The 24,195-nt window shown below is 39.5% G+C and overlaps 2 protein-coding genes across 4 annotated transcripts in view; both read left to right on the top strand.

The window, feature by feature from the left end:
• Nucleotides 1-5,173, top strand: part of LOC116322940 (activin receptor type-1) — a 42,468-nt gene extending 37,295 nt beyond the window's left edge. For all 3 annotated transcript variants that reach the window (XM_039599935.1, XM_031743165.2, XM_031743166.2), the window contains exons 9-13: nucleotides 963-1,109; nucleotides 1,347-1,622; nucleotides 3,156-3,353; nucleotides 3,832-3,962; nucleotides 4,065-5,173. In XM_039599935.1, the coding sequence (XP_039455869.1) occupies nucleotides 963-1,109; nucleotides 1,347-1,622; nucleotides 3,156-3,353; nucleotides 3,832-3,962; nucleotides 4,065-4,199 (887 nt within the window). In that variant the 3' untranslated portion in view covers nucleotides 4,200-5,173. The remainder of the gene's footprint in view (nucleotides 1-962; nucleotides 1,110-1,346; nucleotides 1,623-3,155; nucleotides 3,354-3,831; nucleotides 3,963-4,064) is intronic.
• Nucleotides 5,174-8,467: 3,294 nt separating this feature from the next.
• On the top strand, nucleotides 8,468-23,784 carry LOC116322906 (activin receptor type-1C). Its single transcript, XM_039599712.1, has 9 exons — nucleotides 8,468-8,729; nucleotides 14,028-14,258; nucleotides 16,680-16,922; nucleotides 17,090-17,320; nucleotides 17,418-17,585; nucleotides 17,989-18,145; nucleotides 19,147-19,271; nucleotides 19,839-19,969; nucleotides 21,771-23,784. Exons 1-9 carry the CDS (start codon nucleotides 8,660-8,662, stop codon nucleotides 21,894-21,896), a joined length of 1,482 nt encoding a protein of 493 aa, XP_039455646.1. The 5' UTR covers nucleotides 8,468-8,659; the 3' UTR covers nucleotides 21,897-23,784.
• The last annotated feature ends 411 nt before the right edge of the window (nucleotides 23,785-24,195 follow it).

Below are 24,195 nucleotides of genomic sequence, written 5' to 3'. Positions count from 1 at the left end.
CATCAGTTAAAATTAACTTTATTTTCATTGTATTTTTTTTACATTTTTGACTTTGTCTGTTGGGTTACTAATGACTAAGTTACTCAGTCCTTTCTCCTGGTTTTTGCCATCATATGTTCATACTGTTTTCAGTTTAAACAAGCAAGGGAGATAGTTTGTGACTCTGTTATTTCAGTATTGCAGGTCTCTGCATTGCGTTCTTACTCACAAATCTGTTTATTATGGGTGCATTTTGTAATTAAAAATAAGAAAGGCAGATAATGTTCCATGTTTTTATTCACATAAACATTCACTGCAAAATGAATTAGTGCAATACAATATTAAGACTTAAAAGTAGACTGACCACATTTTTGAGCTATGTCTCTTTTAAGTCTCTATACAACTCCGATTTACTGTGTTGTATTAACATATGAATGTCTGATATTTCTGTCAGAAGTTACCCGACTGGTCATCGTTACTATTGTACATCTATGCCTATTATATTGTAATTTCAAAACCTGTAACAAGAGCCAAGCTGAAAATACAGACGCTAGCCTTACCTGGTCCTTATAAGTCATGTATACTTGAAAATTGTGTGTGTATCCATGGGCTTCACAATTCACCTAAACATGAAATATCAGTGTGTGACCTTATGGTACTCATAAGTCACATAAACATGACAGTGTCCTCACAAGTAGCATTAAATTCAGGTTTGACCAAAATTTCACCCTAGCCAAAATCTCAACAGATGGGCGTGTTCCTGGAAGCATGGATCAAACTTTGTGTGATTCCCATGCCTCTAGGACCTTCAGAAAGGCACGTTCCCATTTGTCACATTTTTGTCATAGGTCCTGATATTTCACGAAAACACGTATGTGTGTGTGTGTGTGTGTGTGTGTGTGTGTGTGTGTGTGTGTGTGTGTGTGTGTGTGTGTGTGTGTGTGTGTGTACACTGATTCATAATTTTTCTTTTTATTTGTCAGGTAAGGGCCGTTATGGTGAAGTGTGGAGGGGCCAGTGGCAGGGAGAGAATGTCGCAGTTAAAATTTTCTCCTCTCGAGATGAAAAGTCTTGGTTCAGAGAGACTGAAATCTACAACACTGTGCTGCTGAGACATGAAAACATCTTGGGTATGCGACCTTTAATAAATGATCAGGTTTAGTGAGCCCTGATATGCACTGAAGCACACAACAACCATTAAAGTTGATATCATATCAAGCTGTCACTCTTAGGAGTGATGCATGAAAACTATATAGGTAGTGGGTTGTATAAGGATGTATAAGAATCCATGCATGCTAATGTCTCCTTGGTTGCATGTTTACATTTCTGTTGATGAGCAATATTTAATTTCGTATCTCTCCATGTAGGCTTCATCGGTTCAGACATGACCTCGAGGAACTCCAGCACCCAGCTGTGGCTCATCACTCACTTTCACGAGATGGGCTCCTTGTACGATTACCTTCAGCTCAACACCCTCGACGCAAACAGCTGCCTCCGGATGGCGCTCTCCATTGCAAGCGGTCTGGCGCATTTACATGTCGAGATCTTTGGCACTCATGGCAAGCCAGCTATTGCCCACCGAGACCTGAAGAGCAAAAACATATTGGTGAAAAAGAACGGACAGTGCAGCATTGCTGATCTCGGTGAGAATAGTGTGCACGTGTGTTTATGTTAACACAGCAGGGGTCCACGTTGCAATGACACGCATGGCAGGCAGATGTCGCAACAATTCATAAACATGATTCTTTATGGAAAAACTTTGAAGAATACAATTAGCAATGTCTTTGCTTCGAGTTTTGGCTTCTTCCCTTCCTATATCAGTGCCGATGTGGCAGTAGTGTTTGAAGGGCGACAGTCAGGAGATTACTGCAGCGGCTACTTGCCCCATTAACGGCAAAATTTTTTAAAAAAAGTGACTGTTCAAGATATTACTGGTGACACGTGAAGCAATTAAGGCGGCCGGTATACCGGGGCCCTAAGCTGACTACAAAATGTAGACCACCATTTGCAAAGCTGTGAGTAGGGTCTGCAAGATCAGTGCACAAACATGCTGGTTTTTTGAGACATTAAGGGAGCTAATGAGTTGCTAATTGTTGTTAAACAACTACTGAGGGGGTATTTTTTTGACATCAGCTAAATCTGTCAGTGTTATGAAGGTTTAGTATGATATGACGACTAAAACCGAAGAGTTGAAGCAGAAGGTAAATGCTTCCTTGGTCTTGTTCTGTGCCGCTTCATCATACTGTGGCATAAAGGAAATGTAGAGTGTGCCACAGATAAAGTTACAAAGGGCTGCTGTTGGCCTTGAGGCAAAGCTTTTAGGATCCTGGTTATATACCCCAAAGAACTCAAAGCCTTGCAGATCCCAGTGGTCCAAATATAAAAAATATATAAGTTTGGGCGAGAGTTATAAAATGGTACAGCGTGCAGCTATAATATTAACAGAATAATGGAGCGTCTCGGTTTTAGTATTTTATTCGGTGTAAACAATAATACGGCTTTGATAAAAGCAGATCCGAGCTGATGCACGTGAAGATTAGCCGAAGAGGTTAATTGAAGGTTACAATTTATTCATTGCATTAGAGACGTATTCGCTTCACGGTCGCTCAATTTGCATCTGTCTGCTCGGTCGTATTAGTTATTTCGAAAAAATATCCTCTTCCAGGTGTATTGCTTTGCCCTTAACCGAAAACACATTTTGAGGACCTTGGTTCACTTTATCTAATACATCAGTGTTCCGTTTGCAGATGCTTGAATAACATCTAATTCGGGGACAAGCCATAACCTGGCGACTGGCTTGACATGTTTACAGGCTCGATTTAATAAATTCTGCTCCGAATGACGCATTTTGCTGTCCTTACAAACATGGTAGCTGCTGTTTGTCTCCTAAGTGAGCTGTTGTTGGGTTGGAGTACATCCTGTTTGGGCGAACAGGGCCACGCATGGTGAACAAATAGCCTTCCAATCGACTGATTTAAAAGATGAGTGTCGGAAAACTTAGTCTCCTCTTCACTCCAGTATCTGCATTAGTTATTCTTGCCTCACTTGGATGAGGACTTAATTGAAAATATTTAGTAATTACCTCCTTCAGAGAGTTAAAGTATTTTCTCTTTTAATCTCATTGATTAGAGGTGAATAAGAGGCGATTTTAAAGTGTTCTTTTGTTTCCATTTAAGGTCTGGCTGTCATGCATTTTCAAGACACAAACGAGTTAGACGTGGGGAACAACCCTAAAGTTGGAACAAAGCGCTACATGGCCCCTGAAGTGCTCGATGACTCCATCCAGATGGATTGCTTTGAGTCCTACAAGAGAGTGGACATTTGGGCCCTGGGCCTCGTCCTGTGGGAGATCGCCAGGAGGACAGTCAGTAATGGTCAGTACATGTTTTACACAACACTGTCCTGTTGGATTCAGCTCTGACCTGTCGTGATTACATCACTAAGTCACAAGGCCATCTGTTAGTCTTGGATGGGTGTAGTAGAAACTATAAGAACAGCTGCAAATATTATGTACGCGATCAGAAAATTGGGCATGGCATATTTGTGCTGTTTGCAAAGATACTGCGTTGATATGGCTGTAGTCAGGCCTTTCTTCAGAAACAAAACAAGTCATGGCTTCAGCTTGGACTGAGTAAAAGCTTTTTATATATTGATGGGAAGACGTAGCCTTGAAACACTTTCTGTGAATAAAACCCACTTCTTATCTTCACTGTTAAAGAGGCTTCAAGCAGGATTTAAGATATTGAGTGTACATCTCAGTCAGCCATCATTGTAATATATATTTTTATACCTTACACTCTTAAACTGTGCAATCTCAAAGGTAAACTGTTCTTCTTTGTCTTCTTCTTGTAGGAATTGTAGAAGATTACAAGCCCCCTTTTCATGACGTGGTCCCAAATGATCCGAGTTTTGAAGATATGAGGAAAGTTGTGTGTGTGGATCAGCAGAGACCCAACATCCCAAACAGATGGTTTTCAGACCCAGTAAGTAATGTTACTTTTGTCAGAAATACACAAATGAAGTCTTGTGAAAATCTAAATTTACATCAGGCACATTGATCGATTTCTATTTTTCCTCTTTTTTAGACTTTAACCTCCATGGCTAAACTCATGAAGGAGTGCTGGTACCAGAATCCGTCAGCCAGATTAACGGCGCTGCGCATCAAAAAGACTCTCACAAAGATCGACAACTCTCTGGATAAAATAAAAACAGACATTTGAGCCTTCCCCGAGAAGATGAAGCAGGCATGTGCTGAGGGCCATTGAAGATGTCCGGAGGATGGACCACCTTAGAGAAAAATCTCACAAGATAAATGACTCAATAATTTCAGTGCCCTTATAGTGGCACAGACTTATATTTATTTTAAAGCATTTGAGGGACATATTTTGGCATCCAAAGATGGCTTACCAGGCATTTCCGAGACTGCCGATGGTCTTAGAAATGGGAAAATATCTATTTCAACTTTTATCATAGGAGCTTGACTATTAGAAATGTTCTTCAAGGAAGAAACTTACCAGGGCATTTGAGTAGGGTTGCTTGTTTTTAGAAGAGCAGATTTTGTTTGAAAACATTTTTTAGCTTGGAAAATGTCTGTACACGGTCATTTCTTTATCTCTTTAATTGTACTGCGTTGTTCTTTTGCATTACGGTCGATCCATTTGGAAAAGATGTCAACTCGCCGGTTGAACTTGCCTAGTCAGTCAGCAAACTTTGTAACACAGTGAACATGTCGAGGTGTGTTATGTCTCACTTTGTGTCCTATAGCACTGTTTACAATGCTGTCAGAACAGGTTTCTTGGGATTTTGTTCAGTTCTGTAACATTTAGTTGTACAGTCAAGTCAGTGGCACCATCCTTTTCCTGATATCGTCCAACTACAAGGTACTCTGTTGCAAACCTTTTGTATATCATCATTAACTTTACATTGAATTATTTTTATTTTGTTTTGCTTCTTCAGCTTTACAGAGACATATGCTAAAAGAACAAATACAATATCTGCTAGATGATGCTGAACTGTATTCCTCCAGAGGCCTGTAAGTAAGCCTGTAAAGCCTGTATATTGTCTTAACGCGTGCATTGTTGTCTTAATGCGTGCATTGTCAAAGTAACTGAAGTCAAACTTTTTTAATTTCTTTAACATTTTATATCAATTAGTTATTTCTATTAATTAAAATGGAAAAAAAAGAAGTAAATTACATCTGACTGGTGTCTTGATCCTGTGTCGAAGTGTGTAGAAATATCTCAAAAGTCTAAAAGAAATTCACAACCTTGAGATCAATTCAAATGGTGATGCCTTCTCTTTTTCTCTGCCACCACCTTCATCAGGCTCCTGTTCAGTAAATCTTTCTTCTTTTGATGTGACCTTTCTACAGAGTCGTCACAGGAGATTTACAGTTTTGCTTGCGAGTAAAATATCTTGAAGGTTTAATAGATTTTTGGAAGTCTGGCTGCTATGCTTACATGTATTTGATGCCTCGAATGATGAAGCAGTACCTCCGTTTATTTCCCCCATAACCTATCAAAATTTTAGCAAAATTTTCTTAATTTTGAGAAGTAATCCACAAGACTACAGAGAGTTTTTCTAGCCTCACCTGTAAAGTGTTCACTGAAACTTCTTATCATACCTTTGCTTTATTCCTGATTGGTAAATGTTAATATGCTAAAATGCTAAGATGGAAAATTATTTGTATGAAATCGAGTGGTTAGCCTCCGCATGCTGCTGCTGGCTCTACTCTAATTTTCATTTCATTTCACTTTGTTCAAGCTGGGCTTTGATGTCAAGATGCTATTATGACAGCTGCTAATCTGTTAAGTCTTAACGATCCAGCTGTTTTGTCCTTGCACTTTCTGAGTACAGTGTCTGACTGTTCTGAACTTTTCCAGCTTCTACGAATCGAACAGAAAATTCAGCTCACAGTGCATAATAAGGACCATTTCCATCTCAAGAGGAATATCAGAGCTTTTTATCTTTCCAGCTAAAACAGCAGCTTCTTTTCTGACTGCTGGAGACGTGCTCTAACAATGCAAACAGTTCATTTTTATTTATTTGGTAAAGGTCAAAAGCCCAAACTTTGGGGAGAGCAGATTTTGGCAGTGTCAAACTGGTTACAAACTAATTCATATGCTAAAAGAGCTATAGGCCAGATGATTGAATGACAACAGTGGGTGTTTAACCATCTAGGATGCCCTGTGTGTGTTAAAAACAGCGGTCAGACTTTTAAGGTGTACAAGTCTTCATGTTCAGCAGTTTTAACGTCCCATCCTGTTTCTTTGAGGTTTAGGGCTAGACTTGGTTGCACTGTGTTCATTATCTGAGAGGGTGTAATGGTGATGAAGTATGTTTTACTTTTTTCCAGTAAGTAAATATCAACATATTTGAAAGAATTTAAATGTTAAAAATAAACAATATAGAGTCAGTTTATACCAGATTATATAAAGGCACTCATGGATAAACAAAAAAGATACAACTTCATGAAAATCCTACATTTTTAACTAGTAGTGATTTAAAAAAAGAAAAAGTCTTGGATGTTTTTTTTCTTTTCTTAGCACCCTCAATAAACATTGTGCATTTGCCTGTCAGTGTATCTGTACAAGTTCTCATTTTTCTTATGTTGGCCCTGTGACTTGATGTTCTCCTAGTAGTGCCTTGATGAAGATTGTGTCAGTCACCACATTAGTAGTGATTCATTTTCTTAACTGCCAAGGACCACAACTGCTGCAGTTGGAGCAGAGACTGTTTGTGCTGCGAGAATCCCCCAAAAAGCCAAGATTCCTGGATTCAGAGTTTACTAGTGGCTGCCTCGCCACTCCTTGTTTGTAGACAATGTGCATACCGCCCATGAATAAATAGATTTTTAAAAAATCCCAATTTTTGATTGTGTTATGATCGTGTAGTCTCTCTGAGGTGGGATCAAACCTTCACTGTCCCTGGTGACATTGGCACCTTTTGTTGCTATGCAGCCTGAGCAGCAGAAACATGGCTGGCTGTAAATAACTTCTTTAATGCAGGTGAGTCCAGCTTTGAATGTACAGTAACGTCATTCACTGTTGATCAACTAAGAGTGTTTACTTTCTACCTCACTGGGAGGGAGGTCAGCAGTGGCGTCTGTGCAGCCTAGTTTTTTTTTTTTTTCTATTTTTGCTCCTCTCATCCAGGGAGAGCAGTTGGAATGGCCACAGGATAGGCTGACTGTTGGATCACCGAACTCTCAAAACAGTCAACTGTCAGATCCTCGAGGGCACCACACTTGCAATTAACTGATTTTTTTTTTTTTTTTAAAAGAGTTTGGAAGTACAATATTAATATTGGTGGGACCAGCGTAATTGTCATAGGCTGTATATAAAAGATGGGAGTTATCCACAGGACTGCAAACTCACATTTTAGAGCTTGAAAGAGCCTGAACAATGGTGGGCTAAAGCTGCCTTGGCATCCACCTGGCAAAGCAGCTGTACACCAAACTTTTAAAGTTTTAAAGGGTAAGTTAGCAAAAAAATAATAGTAATAATAAAATCACCCCTGTACTGTTGCTACATGTAGATCAGATACCATTAATAGCTTTTTATACAGGTTGGAAACATACTTTGTAAGCTGTAAAGCTGCAGTGACTTACTTTCTACAGCAAGCTTGAAGTGCCCACGGGAGGAACTGCACTTCTTAAGTTTGTACTATATGTGTATACTGCAAAGGTGCACAGTAGATATTTCTATTGTAAATGTTCCAAAAAAGTGCCTGCTTAAGATATTGATTCTGATTCGCTGTGATGGTGTGGTGAAGTTGTGTTGGTATCCACCTGTCAGTCATAGCAATCATGACCCCTAATAATGCATCACTCTAAGGCTTAATGACATTTTAACATTTTAACAGGCAGCTGCAAAGGAGAATCATCCTTGAGCAGTTTTTTTTAATAAAGGGAAACATTGGCTTCCTTAGAGACCAAAACTGTTTTTGTAGCAGGCTGTAAACATGTTTTTAAAGTTGGGCTTTGTAACATGGGAAGTGACTGGCTTTTTGGGGTCAGCATCCATTGGAGAAACTGAGGTTTTGGCACGTTGCATTGGCTCCATTTTTTAAGCCTGGAAGGCTGCCACTGTGCGTAAAGGGGCTCAGAGTACATTAAGACACATTCTTATGACATATTCGTTCTTTCTGCATTAACTGACACTAATTGCGCTCAGGGAAGCACAGAGTGCTCATGTTCTCATGTGTTCATTAGGGAGCTCAGCAGTCTTGTTGTGGATTATTTATTAATAATGTATGGGTTGCAGATTGGCCAGATTGTCGCGTTGTAGTTAGTCATTTCCACAGATTACACTGTAAATAGTTTAAAATCTCTGCACATTCAGTAAATAAGTGCGACCTCAGTGAGCAGAGGTAATTTCCATATCCCTTTGGCAGACAGGAGGTGGTGTTTCATTGGACCGACAGCAGTTAAATGGATGTGCGACGCACTTTCTCTCTGGCTCCCATTCACATGTCTTTATCAGAGGTCTGCAGCGCTAATCCTCTTAAAGTCCAGTCAACAGAGGCGGAGCAAACTGCGTTTCTCGATCGTTTACAGACGGAGACGTTTGTGGCGGGGGTGCATGGCCGACGGACTTTACCGCAATGTTTATTTGCTCTGTTTTCTGTAGAGTAGCTGTGTAAGCGGTGCGTCAGAGAGGGAGCAGATGCGGCTCTTACCATGACTCGTCCCGGGAAGCAGTGCTTTCAAGCGGCGTTGATTTTCCTGACTGTCGCCCAGCTGACTGCAGGTACACAGTCTCAGGGTGCAACATGATAATAAGCTGTGCCACTTGTTTTTTAAGGTTTTTAATGAGTTCTTAGACCGCCTACACTAACTCAATTAGTATAGTTGACTTTTCAAAATCACACACAACTTTATAGCAATAAAAAAAAGAAGAAGTTGATAGATATGATCAAAAGTGGAGCATTTCTTTTTCTTATTTTTCTGCTGTTAAAAAGGTCTGAAAGTGAAGTTACCGCCCACAAACAGCATGTGTGCGGTGGGGAAGTATGGGTGTTAAAAGACTGTATTTTCAAGCTGTCAGTAAGTAGGTTTGGCTAAAATATGTGGAATAAATGTGGTCAGCTTTAGTACACATGCTGTGATATATCATTTCAAAGACCTTAAAGCATTTATCTTGTAGCCTGTTTGTATCTAGGATTAAAAAGTTTAGCTTAATATGAAATAGAAATATTAATTATTTGTTTTCTGTGATTGAATTCATACTACACCCCTGAAAGGATAGTTGATCAGTCAAAAATAACCTGGAGCTACTCTCATAACTTGATAACTGAGGTAATAATTCAAGTGTCTCTAAAGGGATTTGCAACTTTTTCTTGTCATATGTTTTGCTTTCGAACTACTTGTTGCCCAAAACTACATATTTGCTGAAAGCTGGGCTGTAGGAAATCCTAAATTGAAGGCTTTACAATTTTCTTTTATTCTACAGACCAAACAGTTCATTATGGAAATAGATGTCAGGTTAACTGATGAAAACAATGCATAGTTTCCACCCACATTCATGCTGCATCTTGAAGTACGTGCACTAGTGCTGTAACACTGCATTTGATATTGATGAAATACATTAAGAATTGGAGAACCCGCAGCCACTCGACTCCAGAGCTGGAAAACAGAACAGGTGCTTGTTCATAAACACAGCCTGGCTTGTTTGGCTGCTGCTGGGTTCAGGTACACAGAAAGACATGAACTCCAACTTAGGAAAACTGTGTTTGACTGCAGTGCATATTTTACTACATTTCCAGTGGGGCAAGTAGATGGTGGGTTGAACTGGATGAAAACTATTGTTTGGCAGACTTCGTATGTCAGGATCTTTATCTAATGCATTTTGTTGAAAATAATTAAAAAGCACAAGTTTTTTCATCTGAGATTCTCTGACTTAAGGTTACAGGTTACAGGTGACTTAAGGTAAGCTGTACCACTTGCACTCTCTTAGTCACTCTGGGTCACCTTTAGCTATGTAATAGCTTAATTTTTAATGTAATGATTAAGTGAAACTTAAAAACAACCAGTTATTGCTTAATTGCGCTAAATGCCTCTTATTGCTTAATGCCTCCAAATTATTCTACAAGCCTCGGTGCTATTCTTCTAGACACTGGAATTCAATCCGAATAATTGGGCTACTTAAAAGGTTAACAAGGCTCATTAAATGCAGATTTAAGTAAAGCCAGAATAATAAACAAAGTAAAAATGTCTCTATTTCTACATTCTTTGCAGTGAACCGATTCCTTATTTGAGTAACATTGGGGTGATTTTAGTGTATATTCCCTCTGTGTGTGCCTGTTTCCTGTAATTGTAAACACTGTCTCTGTTATATCAGTGCAGATATTAGTTCAAAGGGACTTATTGAGTTTGGTCCACAGTTATAACAAGACAACACTGCACATAACAGTGTTATACTCCCCAACACAGAGAGAAAATTAATTTGTAACTGACTGTAGTGACGCCTGAGGAAATGAGTAATTATTCTTTCAGGATTGAGGGGTGCTGCAGGGCTATCCAAACCTGTTAGTTTGTGGAGAATGATTTAGAAATGTGAACAGCATGTGCAGAGTTTGCGCAATATTTCATTTAAAAGAGTACTTATTACTGTCAGTGCTCAGATTCAGCTGCCCCTTCTAGGGTTTGTCACAAAACAAGCTCTAAAAGCTGCGAACAGTCATTTCAAAACTGATTCAAAGCAAAGATCCACTTCAAAACTGAATGGATGTGGAATCAACTTTGATTAATTGTTGGTTTTCTTTTCACAGCTTTTTAAATATGCATGCAGAGGCATTACTACTGACTCTATGATCAAGTAAATATGGGGTAATATGAAGTTCCTCAAACAGAGAGAATTAAATATAGATTTGAAATGTAGTTATATATCATCATAGGATGGGGATTTAGAAAGAGGGCAAATGGTTAGACAAGTTTCCTGTCAAACTATTATGTTAGATTATGTGAGGTTTCACAGTCCCATTCAAGAGTGTATCTAAAGAAATCTTTCTTACACTGCACTCGTCATTTATTGTAAAAAGTTTAGATTTTTGTTTTTGCTAATTTGACAAATTAAGCCAGTAAAAACCGTTGTTTTTACTTAGAAGTTTTTGGACCTTTTATAAACTCTCAACAAGATTTTGAACATGTATATTTTGGAAAAACAGTTTTGCCATTTAAGACCCACAATCCTCAAATCAAGCCTTCGGTCTCCGTCAGTGTTATACAATGGAGAAGATTGAAATAAGAAAAAGAAGTGATTAAATACACACCAGTGCTCAGGCATTCATCAGCTTTAAGAAAGGAAACTCTCGCCGCACCTCGGTGTATTTTAACTTAATTGTCCTTGAAGAGGTTGTTACAAAGCAACCCCAGGTATGCTATAAAAAGGCAAAAAGTATTCAAATAGTCTTCACCTGAACTTTTTTGTGCTGATTTTGTCAGCAGGTCTGTCTCACCAAGATGAGCTTTACACAAACCTTTAAAAGAGAAGATTGGTCATATTTTTAACTGTCAATCAGTCCCATTTAAAGACCAAAAGGATGAAGAGTTATTGCTGCTCAGTTGTCCACTGGGGATTATGTCCCGTCAGTATAATGAATATAAAATTTATGTCTTCGTTCCTTCACAGTTGATCCATTTAGAGTGTTTTGTTGTGAGTTCCCCCATTTTTGGGGCTGGTTGGAGAGATGTCTGCCTGCTCTTAAATTCAGAAAATCAGGTGACACGTGGTCTCTGAGTGCTTTATTTTTTTTATTTAAAAAAAAAAAAAAATACAGCAGCAATGTCTCTTTTCAGAAATCATGACAAGGTCAAAAAAAAATCTTTAATCTTTGCCATCTGTGAGCACTTTCATGCAGGAGATATTTCCTTTCTTCCCAACTACACCTGCCATCCCTGTCACTCTGCAGAAGGATTCATGTACTCGTGATGAGAGCATTATGGGATGTAAACATTAATGATGTCTTCTCTCAGCAGAGCTATAATTAGCTAGCTGCGCGCTTGTTTTAGTGGTTGTAGACTGTGGGAAGAAAATAGTTGTTACATGACACTGGTCAAAGCAAGATTTGTGGTTGTATTTCTTTTTCTTGTTCTGGAAAAAAGAGACATCAGTTCTCTGTTTGTCGAACACTTTTTTGGCACCTTAGTCACCACAAGGTGAGTGGCATTTTGTTCCATTATGCTCAGAGAGAAGCCAGACATTACAGCCAACATGTCCAAAACTGGGCAGCTCACATCAAAACCACCTGAATGAACAGCACAGCAGGCTGGAGGAAAAATATACTCTAATTGAATTTTTCAGAAACTTCTCCTTTTAGACCGTCCACCACTGTCTACTGTGGGCTGAACATTTTCGCACTTTAATGGTTAGGCTATAAGATGTTGAAAATAAAGATTATGTTTATAAAGATATTATTTTGTTATGTAATGATATTTGTTTAAATCCCCTTTTTATACTTTGGCTCTTCCAGAGTTTAGGTACCACATAACCTCATGGGAACTGAGCCAAGTGAGCAATGTGGGTCCAGATTTAGTACAAAACGCAAAGTCAATATAAAATTGATCAGCTTTCCAGGAGATTCGTGATGGAGCAGAAAAAAACAAGAGTCTGGAATAAACGGGGATTGATTTCTGATATCGCTACGTATCAATGAATTTATGATTGATAAGATTTTTTTTTAAAAAGCACACAACAAAAAACCCCATAAAAATACAGCTGATTAAGCTAATTTCTTAATATTTTGCTTCCAATGAGCCAGACTTTATTGTATTTTTAGAAAACTGGTCTCCAGGTTTGGACATTGGATGCTTTTTCACTTGTTTTCCATCCAGTCCTGTATCCAACCATTTTCAGATTTTTTGTTTGTTTGTTTTTGACACTGATCTATATTTAGGTATAAAAAGGCGACTAAGTGAAGGAACTACTGTTTATCCAGGCAATTATAACAGGCAACTTCGTATCATGTCAAAAAGGCAGAAATTATTCCCATTTATTTAGTTGAATGTACAAAAAGAGCATAAAGTATTTTTTGCACCACCAATTCCAAAGAGTTATCAGCAGAAGACTTGACACATCTCAGCATTGTATTCAGAGTGCCCTTACAAATTCTATAAAAATTGGACAAGTGGAGGACAAATGAAGAAATGGTAGGGCTAAAAATATCTACAGTAGATGGACAGTATCTGAAATTTATGTCCTAAAGAAATATGAAAAAATCCAGCTAAGACCTGATGCAGAACCTGCGAGATGCATCTGGTCCTTCAGTTGATCCATCTGCTGTCCACTGCAGATTCATCACAAATGGTCTCAGTGGAAGGGTGGCTGTAAAGACGCCATTCTGACAACAGGTCTTATGGCGTGGTGGATCCAAATTAAGGCAGTGAAGGATGGCTTAAGATTATTACAGAGTACAGTAAGTAAAATAAATATTGCATACATACAGCAGTCATGACTGGAAACTGTGAAGCCATTGTACTTAAATGAAAACAAGATGTAAGGTATTGTCAAAGGACACTTAGCTGTTGATAATTACATTTCAGGATCAGCCATCAGTGTCTATAAAAAAATTTATGAATGGGTGATACTTGTTACAAAATATTACAATTTCCAGGATAAGGCTGTGGAGACCTTTAGCTTAAAAACTGAAGGCGCCATAAAAAACACCGCACACAATTAAATAATTAGCAATTTTTAAAGCTATTTGTTTTTCTTTCTTGTGAGCAGGCAGTGCACTCTTGCTTATCAGACACTGAGTGGCTTATGGAACAAAGCATGACAACAGCTCCAAGTAGAACACAAGATTATGTGGGTGTTAAACTAAGAGGCATTAATCTGGTTCCTCCATCTCCATCCATTTAAGAGCATAGACATCATTATGTAACAGGAGCATCCTGCTACTAAAGAGTTAAAAACCACTGTTCACGCGAGTCAGTATATTGTCCTCCCCCCCAATCCCCCTCAGTCACTCACAGATAAATGAAGTACAGTAACTGCTGTCAGCTGTAAAGTGTCTGAAGGCAAAAATCACCAAATCTCAATGTCTTTCAGGTTTGAAGTGTGTGTGCCAGCTGTGTGCCAACAACACCTGTGAGACAGCAGCAGACGGCGCCTGCTGGAACTCTGTGATGCTGATCGATGGGAAGGAGGAGGCAGTGAAGTCCTGCCTGTCCCCCTCTGAGATGAAAGGCCAGGTCTTCTGCTACAGCTCCAGAAATGTCTCCAAAAGGAACTGTTGCTTCACTGACTTCTGCAACAACGAGACCCTGCACCTATACCCAGGTACAGCCCACGCGATGCTACTGACCTGAGGCCGCTGTGTCTATTTGCCTTTACTATTTTTTGGTTGTGTTTTGAAGCAGAAATAGTACAGAGATGTATATAAACAGTGCACAGTGCGGTAATGCAGCAGCATGTGGCGAGACCACCTGGCCTGCTGGGGCCTCTCTGTGTGCAGTTTGCATGTGCGCTTGTGCGAGTTTACTCCGGATACTCTGGCTTCCTCCCAGTCTCCAAAGACATGTATGTTAGGTTAGCCTGTCGTTCTAAATTAGCGGTGGGTATGACTGTAAATGCTTGTCTGTATGTTTGGGTTAGACCTGCAATGGGCAACTTGTCCAGGGTGTACTCCGCCCTATATAAACTCTGATAGTGGATACAAACATGAATAGATTTATATATAAACAGTTTGCGGATATTGGAAAACTGAAATAAAGGAAAAATGCATTCAGCCCCTCAGACAGTCTTTTAATGTTCCACTGCTTCAGTAGTATTCACTCAGCGGCAACACCAACTCAATCTGTGTGGGATTTCCCACTCATTCTGGTCCCGGCTAGACGAGGTGGATGCTGATCCTTCTAGATCCTGTGACATAACAAATCTGGCAGAGGCTATGGGACGTCAGTTAGTGATCCTCCCCCTCCCTCGCCTGATTTATAAATAAATACTTTGTCAGGCATGTAGTCCCAAAAGCCTCTCATGGGTCTGTCGGGTGGAAGTTGGGCTTAATGCAGAGAAGGATTACTCACACCTTTGTATATGCAGCTGGCTAAAAAATTACTGAAATGGTTTGTTCTTTATTAAAAATACTGCAGATTATCAGTTGATTTCCTAATGGATTCCATACTGATTGTTTCCAATTTGCAAGCAGAAAGGTATAGATGGTCAGTGAGAAACAAAACGAATATATGATCATATTCATATGTTTGGTGCTGAAGTGTCTGATGCTGCAGATTTTTAATGAGAGTGGTTGGGGCAGTGCCCCGAGGCCATGATGGTGCTGACTGTGAATGAGGACAGCGCAATCAATCTGTTCCACTGCTTTGCTACATATCAGCTCATCCGTTTAGCTGTGGAGTTTTTTTTATACGTAAAGAATTCATGACCTCGCTTTGACTTCCATGCATTTCTATACTCAGACATTTAAGTGCTAGGTAGTGTTTAGTGGTTTGTGTAGCTGTACAATTTACTTTAGAGTTTTTCAACACACGGGAAGGGATACTTTATGTTCCTTTGTACCTAATTTCCAAACCTCTCTTAGCTGTAGTAAACAGTTTAAAAGCAGATATGAGCTTTGAGATGACCCGAGTCACCTAAGAGGGAAAAAAAAGAGTGTGTAGAAGGTCTTATAAGCCAGAGGAGAGTAAGGTCTTGTTTTGCACCATATCTGCTGAGCACAAGTTGGACACATGGCAGGATCTGTATTTAGGTAAAAGGCTAAAGATGTCTTAAGAAACTGTGGTTTAGTTCACAATGTGTTGCTTTGCACATTGGGCCATCTGCAGATGTTGCACATTTTAGGATCGCTTGGTGAGGACATTTCATCCTTTGGGGACTTAGGGTTTTTTCAAACCTTTATTTTTTTTATTACAGTACCCACATGTGCACATATATGTTGAAAGAGTTAGTTGTAGCTCCTGCAATCCTGAAGTTGGCCAAATAATCGTTACAGAATTCTCCCTCTTTATTTCCCCAGACCAAACAATTTTAGCACTAGGTCATGGTAGTAATGCAGCAGTGACAGCACATTATTTTGCCAGCATGTCTCTAAATCTCTTATTATCACAGTGCCCACCCGCTCACCTGTTTTTGTTTGTGTCCAGGTTTTCCCCTGGCCACCCACAGACAGAATGAAGGTCAGGGACAGAAACGTCAAGTTATTTTGTTTTGCCAAGCCCATATCTTTAATTGCGAGGTCTGACGGTGCACCTGTTGCTGATTAGTTCACGGCACGTATTTTTTGAGGAGTGAAAGCTTGCTGGCACTAAAAGATTCAATATCTTTATTCCTTTTTTGATTAATGACACTCACAGGCAGTGATGAAAATTTTCAGACACGCTGGAAAAACAAGAAAACATTGCATCTGCCAAATGTTCAATTTTCACCTATCTAAAGTTTAGGACTGCAGAATAAGTGGCGTTTTAATTTTGCTGAGCTTTTCTAAAAGTCTGAAAAAGCTGACTCATCTATGCTAGCTGGAGTTTTATGTAACACTGATGTGTTGAGTTGTGCTAATTGCCCCCTATGCTGTTGCCATGTTTTCTAGTAACCACCAGGGTGTGCAGCAGACACAGCAGGAACCTTAGACCATTAAACACAGTTGCAAATCTTCCCCTGTTCTACTGATTATTGAGCCTAAAAAAAAGTACTAGGAATGTTAGAAAAGCACTACACACTAATAATATTGGCTGCGTTGTTGTTCAGAGAGGCCTTCAGAAGAACCCGGCTGGAGCAGGCTGCAGCTCATCGTGGTGATCCTGGTGCCCTCCTGCTTGCTGTGTGTAGGGATCCTGCTAGGCGTCTTTGTTGTGCAGGGCCACCGTTGTGCCTACAGGCGATCCCACAAGCAGGACCCGGAGGAGCCTCTGGATGATCAGATGCTAATGTCACCTGACAAAAGTCTCAAAGATCTGATATATGACATGAGCACTTCTGGTTCAGGATCAGGTGAGAGAACTGCTTGAACTTGTCACATGGTTACTGACACAGTGGCCCAGATTGTGACCATTGTGGTACAAGTATAATCCAGTAATTGCACACATTTTGTTGATTCCTCCAGCTATGATCTGCTGAGACAAAACCACTGCTCTTCTCTTCCCGTATGCGTCTTGCAGGGCTGCCACTGCTGGTCCAGCGAACCATAGCTCGAACCATCGTCCTGCAGGAGACCATCGGAAAAGGTCGATACGGTGAGGTGTGGCGGGGCAAGTGGAGGGGCGAGGACGTGGCAGTTAAGATCTTCTCTTCCAGGGACGAGCGCTCGTGGTTCCGTGAAGCTGAGATCTATCAGACTGTCATGCTCAGGCACGAAAACATCCTGGGCTTTATTGCTGCTGATAACAAAGGTCTTACAACTAGGCACTAAATACAAATGTATTCACAAATTAAGCTGTGAAATAAATTCACCAACATATAACGTTGTCATTTGCTGCCTTTTTGCAGATAACGGCTCATGGACTCAGCTCTGGTTGGTGTCAGAGTACCATGAGCACGGCTCCCTGTATGATTACCTGAACAGGCACACGGTCTCAGTGGAAGGCATGATTATTCTTGCTCTGTCCATAGCCAGTGGGCTGGCACATCTCCACATGGAAATCATTGGCACACAGGGTATGAATGTGCTTAGTAAATAAAGAACTTGAATTCTAGGACAGTGAAGTCATATCAGAGAAGCTCAAAGGGTGTTCCATTTCCTTTAATATATATATATCCTTTAATCTTATTAAAAGGAGCAAATGTATTTTGGCCATGTGCTTCCTATATCTCAATGCGATATTTTATATATATAAAAAATTTCCATTGACTGACCATTAATTTGCTAGTCAACTCAGCGCTACAGTGTAACCACAAGGCAAAACCTGCTGTGATATGATAAGGTGACATTTTATGACATTAAGGCTGGAAAATGATCCTCAATTTCATCCATCTCTAAAAGACCCAAAATATTTGCTGTAATATAAAGAACATTTTTGGGCTTCCAGAATAACCTTAATTGTTACTTTCTTGCTTCTAGGGAAGCCAGCCATTGCTCACAGAGACCTAAAGTCTAAAAATGTCTTAGTGAAGAAGAACGGGACGGCGGTGATTGCAGATTTGGGTTTGGCCGTGAAACTCGACTCCAGCACAAACACCATAGACATACCATCCAACCACAGAGTGGGAACTAAGAGGTTGGATTTATGTCACAATACAAAAAACACACACAAAACAGAAATGTGAAATTAAACTGAAGTGCCTTTAAGCCGAAATCACTTCCGTGTTCTTTAAACGTTATTCGTCATTTTGAGTTGTTCTCTCTTGTCGGTGTGTTTGAAAGTAATACTATTAATTGGCCCTTAAACATTAAGAGGAAGCCAGCATCTTTGGTTTTGGTTTCAGCAAGAAATGCAGAACCCACACTCACAAATAAGGCCCTCCAGGTGTCATGCTGGAATAACTGGCCTTGTTTATTTAGAGAGTAATATTAGCCGTGTGTGTACACATTGCACAAGGCGTTTCTGGCACAGCTTCACCTATTTCCAAGATGCATGGAGGAAAGGACAAAGTCTAAAGAGGTCAAAAGTGCAGAAACACGTGTGTAGAACAGCTTTCCCCCCTGCTTGATGCATAAATAATACTCTTTGTAGAGGAGACATCATCATGTAGTGTCTGTGTACACAGTTCACACAGCCCGTTTGAGAAAAATGCTGAGTAAAAGTCACGAAATCTCAATTTATTTGGTGTGAGAGAACAAACAGGAGTGATGCAACTATAAACAGCACAAAAACAAATGTATTTATTTAGCAGCAGACCATTCTCAAGCATTTAGACTTTGGCGACTCCTAGTGGTTGTGGACTTGTTTTTGGTCAGTCTATAAGGCTTGAGTGCTGAGTTTTCTTTTAGAGATGATATATTTGTCCTTTTAAAAAGTGGCAAACATTCCTACGAGAGCAGCACTTGAATCAGCTCTTGAATCTCTGCTGTCTTCAGCAATGAAGATGGATACATGTCCTGCAGCTTATATGTTCTGCTGGTTTTGACGAGGGTGATGTGACCTGTGGTTTCACATTTTTAGAACTTGGGGGACAAAGTTTTGAAGCCAACCCACACAAACAAATTGATTAAAGTATATACTGCAAGAGGTACTGGGCTTTTTATTTCATTAGACAGTAATCATTCTGTCCTCTGCAGGTACATGGCTCCAGAAATCCTGGATGAGACAATCAATATAAACACCTTTGAGTCATTTAAGCGGGCGGATATCTATTCATTAGGCCTGGTGTTCTGGGAACTGGCCAGAAGATGCTCTGATAGGGGTATTTCAAACTACGCACACATACATACACGCTACCACTAGTTTCATGCAAATTTCCAAAACAATACTTTTATTTTGGGAGCGACTGTGAGAGACTTGCTTTGCATAATACACAGTTAAAAAAAAATCTTATACTGACTCTCAGTGCAGACTGTCTGCAACGAGCCGCTACAGCTCCTCTTCCTTTAACCTATCTCACCTCTGATTGGCTGCTCCGTGTAAACAGAAGGCTTGTGGAGCACCTGTGCTCACACTCAGACCTGTGTAACCGTATTAACATCATTAACTAAGGCCTGAACTTGTGGCTCGCAAGTATTACTTGCACATACGCTGCCATATTTAAAGCATTACACTGAGTATCACCACAGTATATAATGATAGACAAAAAGGAAAAGCATGCACTGCTTCAAGAAGAGTGCATACATGAAACTGTAATTCTCCCAGAAACACTAGATCTTTGCTTATATTTCACAGCACACTGCACATAATTAGTCAAGTTGTTCATAAACGTCATGAAGTAAACCCAGACAATAAACAAAATGCTTTTTTGTTTTTGCCATTTTCACAGGACTTCATGAGGATTTTCAGCTGCCTTATTATGACATGGTGCCTTCAGATCCATCCATTGAGGACATGAGGAAAGTGGTTTGCGATCAGAAGCTCAGACCCAGCATACCCAATCAGTGGCAGAGCTGTGAGGTGAGACAGAAATCTGATGTGTCGTTATGTGAGATAGCTGTCAAAGAGCCAGCGATGCTAATTCGTTATTAAAGCCAATATTTTGTGGTTCTGTTCAATGTTCCTGCAGTTACTGTAGTCATGGTGACATAAAGCATGATTAGTCACAGTTTAGCACCAAACCGAGCATCAGTGAACCAACAGCCTCTAACCACATAGGAAACTTTATAGTGTATGAAATAGCTGTATATAAGCATGAGCATGTTTAAAACTGAACAAATTACATGAACAAACTTTTGTGCGTAAGAGTGCACCTGACAGTAGTATTAAACTTTGTAAACTTCATTTATATATAGTTTGTGAAAAAGTCTTTATTTCTGACTTTTTTAGCATTTTTTTACACTTACATGTTTTAGATCATCAAAAAAATTATTATTAGACAACGATAACCCAAGTAAATACCATGATTTTCTGGAGTCCTAATGCCTTAGAAATGGCTTTCTAACTGTTTCCAGAGTGATAGATGTCACAGTCACGAGCAATTGATGTCAGGAGATCTGAAATATGCTTTAGTGTGAACTGAGAAATGCAGTAAGATAATCTAGAGGAGCTTAAAGCATGTATATGACTGTCTCTAGATTTTATCTAGATAAAACTGAGCAGACCTTATTGAGTCTTGTAAGCTGCAAACCAAGCTGCACAGCTGAGGTGACATGCTTATTTAAGCTGAGGCGGCTGTCGAAGATTAGTCTGTTGTCCCAACTTTATACATAAGGAGCTCAGGTAACAGCTATTGAGGTTATAGGCAATAGCTATCGCCCTACATGCTTGATGCACTGTGGCCACAAACTACTACCTCAGTCTTATCCACAGGTCAATAAATGTACCATAATTTTTCTGTGTTTTGCCAGTTTGAAGGAGATTTCTTTATTCTACCCCAAAGGGAGGGGGTATATTATCATATATATTTGTCTGTTTGCTTGCAGTCTAATGTCAACAGTTTTCAAGGTATTGTTTTCAAATTTTGTGTGATATTAGATACCAATAACAACTCGAGCTGATTTCATTTTGGGAAAAATCGGGTCAAGGCACCAAGTTTCAAACTCAGTAAGAGCTTTTTATTACCCACAATTTTTATGGATCGTCTTTAAACTTTCAAACAATATGCTAGGCCTTGGAGGACACGAGTACCATGGTTGGCTAAGCATTTGACCTTGATAGGCTGATGTCAGCATGTTGTATTAAAAAACATCAAAGTTGTAGTATAGCCCTTGCCGTTCTGGGGGAGTTGCACTGCAGTGGACACTGTTTACTATCGTCACAGATATCATCACGAAACTTGGTGATTAAAATATATACATATTACAGCCATATGAAAGTGGAAAAGCTTTTTTAAACGTACAGAAAACGTGATATTTAAGAAGTCAGGACAGCACTGGAGGGATGACACACATAGCACTGGTTAGCTTCAAGGCCTCGGGTAATGGGCTAAAAGTGATTGACAGAACAGGGTGAGGTCTGAGACTTCTTTGTCTCAGATCTCATTTCTTGTTAAACCACTTCCTGACAGAAGAGAATTGGGCGTTATTCTGACACACCACTGTATTCAATTTTAGCCACCAAAAACTATTACTACCACTGCAAAGGCTGCAAAGATATTTCTACAGAGTCAATCAAAGAGGTTGGATTGCATGTTTAGTTACCAGTGTAACTGTTCACATTAGATGTTTGATATTTGTTATTCCAGTACACACTGCAGCCTGACCTCTGATTTTCTGGGTTTTGTAACTTATAACGTCACCTCATCTCGTTGCTACACCAGGCTCTGCGTGTGATGGGCAAGCTGATGAGGGAGTGCTGGTACGCCAACTCTGCTGCGCGACTGACTGCTCTGCGGGTCAAGAAGACCTTGTCTCAGCTATCCGTTATCAAGGACATCAAAGAATAGTTAGATTTGTTGCTCTGCAGATCGGCACCGGTGCTGGCGCTGGTGTAAAATAATTGACCTCTCTTACTGCCCGAGACCACCCTCCTTGGGACACAACCACACCGTCGGAGAGCTTCATCGTGTCGTCGTTGGTGCCAAAGTATTATAGTTTTTGAAAGCTTTGCACTTAGACACCTTGTGAAGCAACATTTTAACCAAACAGCTAAACTCTTAGTAGGAAGAGCCATTTTAAATAAGTCGTGTTTGATGTATAAATAGATTATTTTGCTACCTCAGTATCAAAAGTGCCCAAAGCTTGAAGTTGCACATTGATATTTGTGCCATATCTTGTAGCCAATACAGTATTGCTGGGTAGTTAATGTGCTAAATGACAATCTTGTAGGATACTGGATTTAAACGAAACAAAACAGCTGGTTTGACTGTTTTTAATGACAGACACAGATACAGATTTTCCCTGTTAATCAGAAGTGCTTCTGCTTGACCGGTACTCATGTACACAAAGCACTACTAAGCTTACAACTAAAAGATCATCTTTAGCTCAATGCATCCAAGGCTTTTTAATGAAAAATTAACTCACAGCAATTGGATAATTAAGGGTGTTATAAGCATGGTGCCCAGAAGAAATCTAATGGAGTGATGAACTTTTCATCCACTGGTGCCAATGATCACTACATGAAAAGAGTTTTTCAGCATATAGTGTGCAACTTGAACTAATGAAAGTTTATTATGACAAAGAAATATTTCTGACATTGTTTAACCATAAAAATCACTACAAATACATATTTTTAATATAAAGATAAGAAAATCTATAAATGTCTACTCTATTCTTTTTCTAAAAAAAATTATTTGCATATTAAAGCTTTCTGCTGCTGAACAAAAATGAGCAATTATCCGATAAATGTAAAATAAAACATCTAAACAAAAACCTATATATAATTCAAATCCACTGTTTTTATATAAACCTGACTTATTTTTGCATTAGGTTAAAAAAATTTTTTTGCAAAAAAAGCTGCCGAAGGTGCAAATGTAGCGCAACATGATGCTGATTACTTTTACATACCACACAAGGGGAGCACAGTTTGAATATGGGTTCACATTAGCATCACTAGCACCACCGTCTAACATGGCCTACAGAGCCTCGACATAAACAGACTTAGAGGAAGTGCAGAAATCTGAATCTGCACACGATTTGTGCATACATGTGTAGGTGTGCTTGCATGTGTGTTTGAAATCATGCGAAGTGATTCCTTATTTCAAGCTGTGGGTTGAAATAATCTGAACAATCGGTGTAGTGAATGTGAAACTGTGATACACTGAGGCTTTTCATTCACATCCTGTCCATATGTTCATGTTTTTAGTTTCAGAGGCAAGTGACATACTTCAATATCTGTGCTGGGTATCAGTTTTGGCCTATTTTGCAGTATGAAAGCACTTATTGTCAGAATGACTGAATAATATGTAGTATCAGCAGTGTTGCCTCTGAAAATAAGCTATGTACAGTAGCCTGTTGCTCTCTTGGCAAAATGTGCAAGTCTTCAGTTTTTATTTCTGTAAAAATATGAGGTATGTTTTTCTATAATTACTGAAAAAGAAATACTGAAATTAGAATGTTATTATTATTTATATGTTCTGTATTGTGTCTTATCTGCTTCTCTATGAAGACACAAAAAGGGACAGAAAGCAGATAGAAAAGCATATCACCGTGTGCAATTTCTGGTTTCTGATCTCACATATAATATAGAATTTTAAACAAAGTAAGACCTACTTTTAATTTTAAGCCCGCCATCATTTAAATATATGTTTGATGTATCGAAAACTGTTTTGTGTTTTCCTCATACTGCATTGTGTTGTCTCTTTTTGCACTATTTATTATATATACAGAATGTGATGTCAGTGGGTCAATAAACTTTTTCACTGACTGAGCATCATTCATGACTTTGACAGAAAGATGGGATGTTTTCCTCTCCCTACATTTCAAGGGTAATTTTGTAAGAAATGACTGTGCAGAACTGCACAAGTTACAGGGGCAGAATTTCCCGGAGCCGTTTATCTGAAGCTGATCTTTTTTTCTTTATCATCTTCCCATTCGCACTTTCAACTGGCGTGACTCATCTGCGTTTCTGTTCTGCTGCTCTTTCTGCATACGCTGTTAATGTCCGTTAGACAGAGGAAATAAAGCGCTGACACTGAAGCCATCAGCGCTACATGAATGAGTCAACCCCTTTTTCTGTGTTGCATTAACAGATTTTTACAGTGAAGCCTGTCACCTAAGAGGAGGTCACGTTGTGTCACCGAGGGG

The sequence above is a fragment of the Oreochromis aureus genome, linkage group 16 (genome assembly GCF_013358895.1).
Source record: "Oreochromis aureus strain Israel breed Guangdong linkage group 16, ZZ_aureus, whole genome shotgun sequence".
Classification (NCBI taxonomy): Eukaryota; Metazoa; Chordata; class Actinopteri; order Cichliformes; family Cichlidae; genus Oreochromis; species Oreochromis aureus.
This window is presented reverse-complemented; position numbering and strand designations above follow the sequence as displayed.

Coding starts and splice junctions, on each gene's coding strand:
- LOC116322906 (XM_039599712.1), top strand. CDS start 8,660: ATGACTCGTCCCGGGAAGCAGTGCTTTCAAGCGGCGTTGATTTTCCTG. Junction 17,321..17,417: donor TATTGCTGCTGATAACAAAG/GTCTTACAACTA, acceptor GCCTTTTTGCAG/ATAACGGCTCATGGACTCAG. Junction 19,970..21,770: donor ATCAGTGGCAGAGCTGTGAG/GTGAGACAGAAA, acceptor TTGCTACACCAG/GCTCTGCGTGTGATGGGCAA.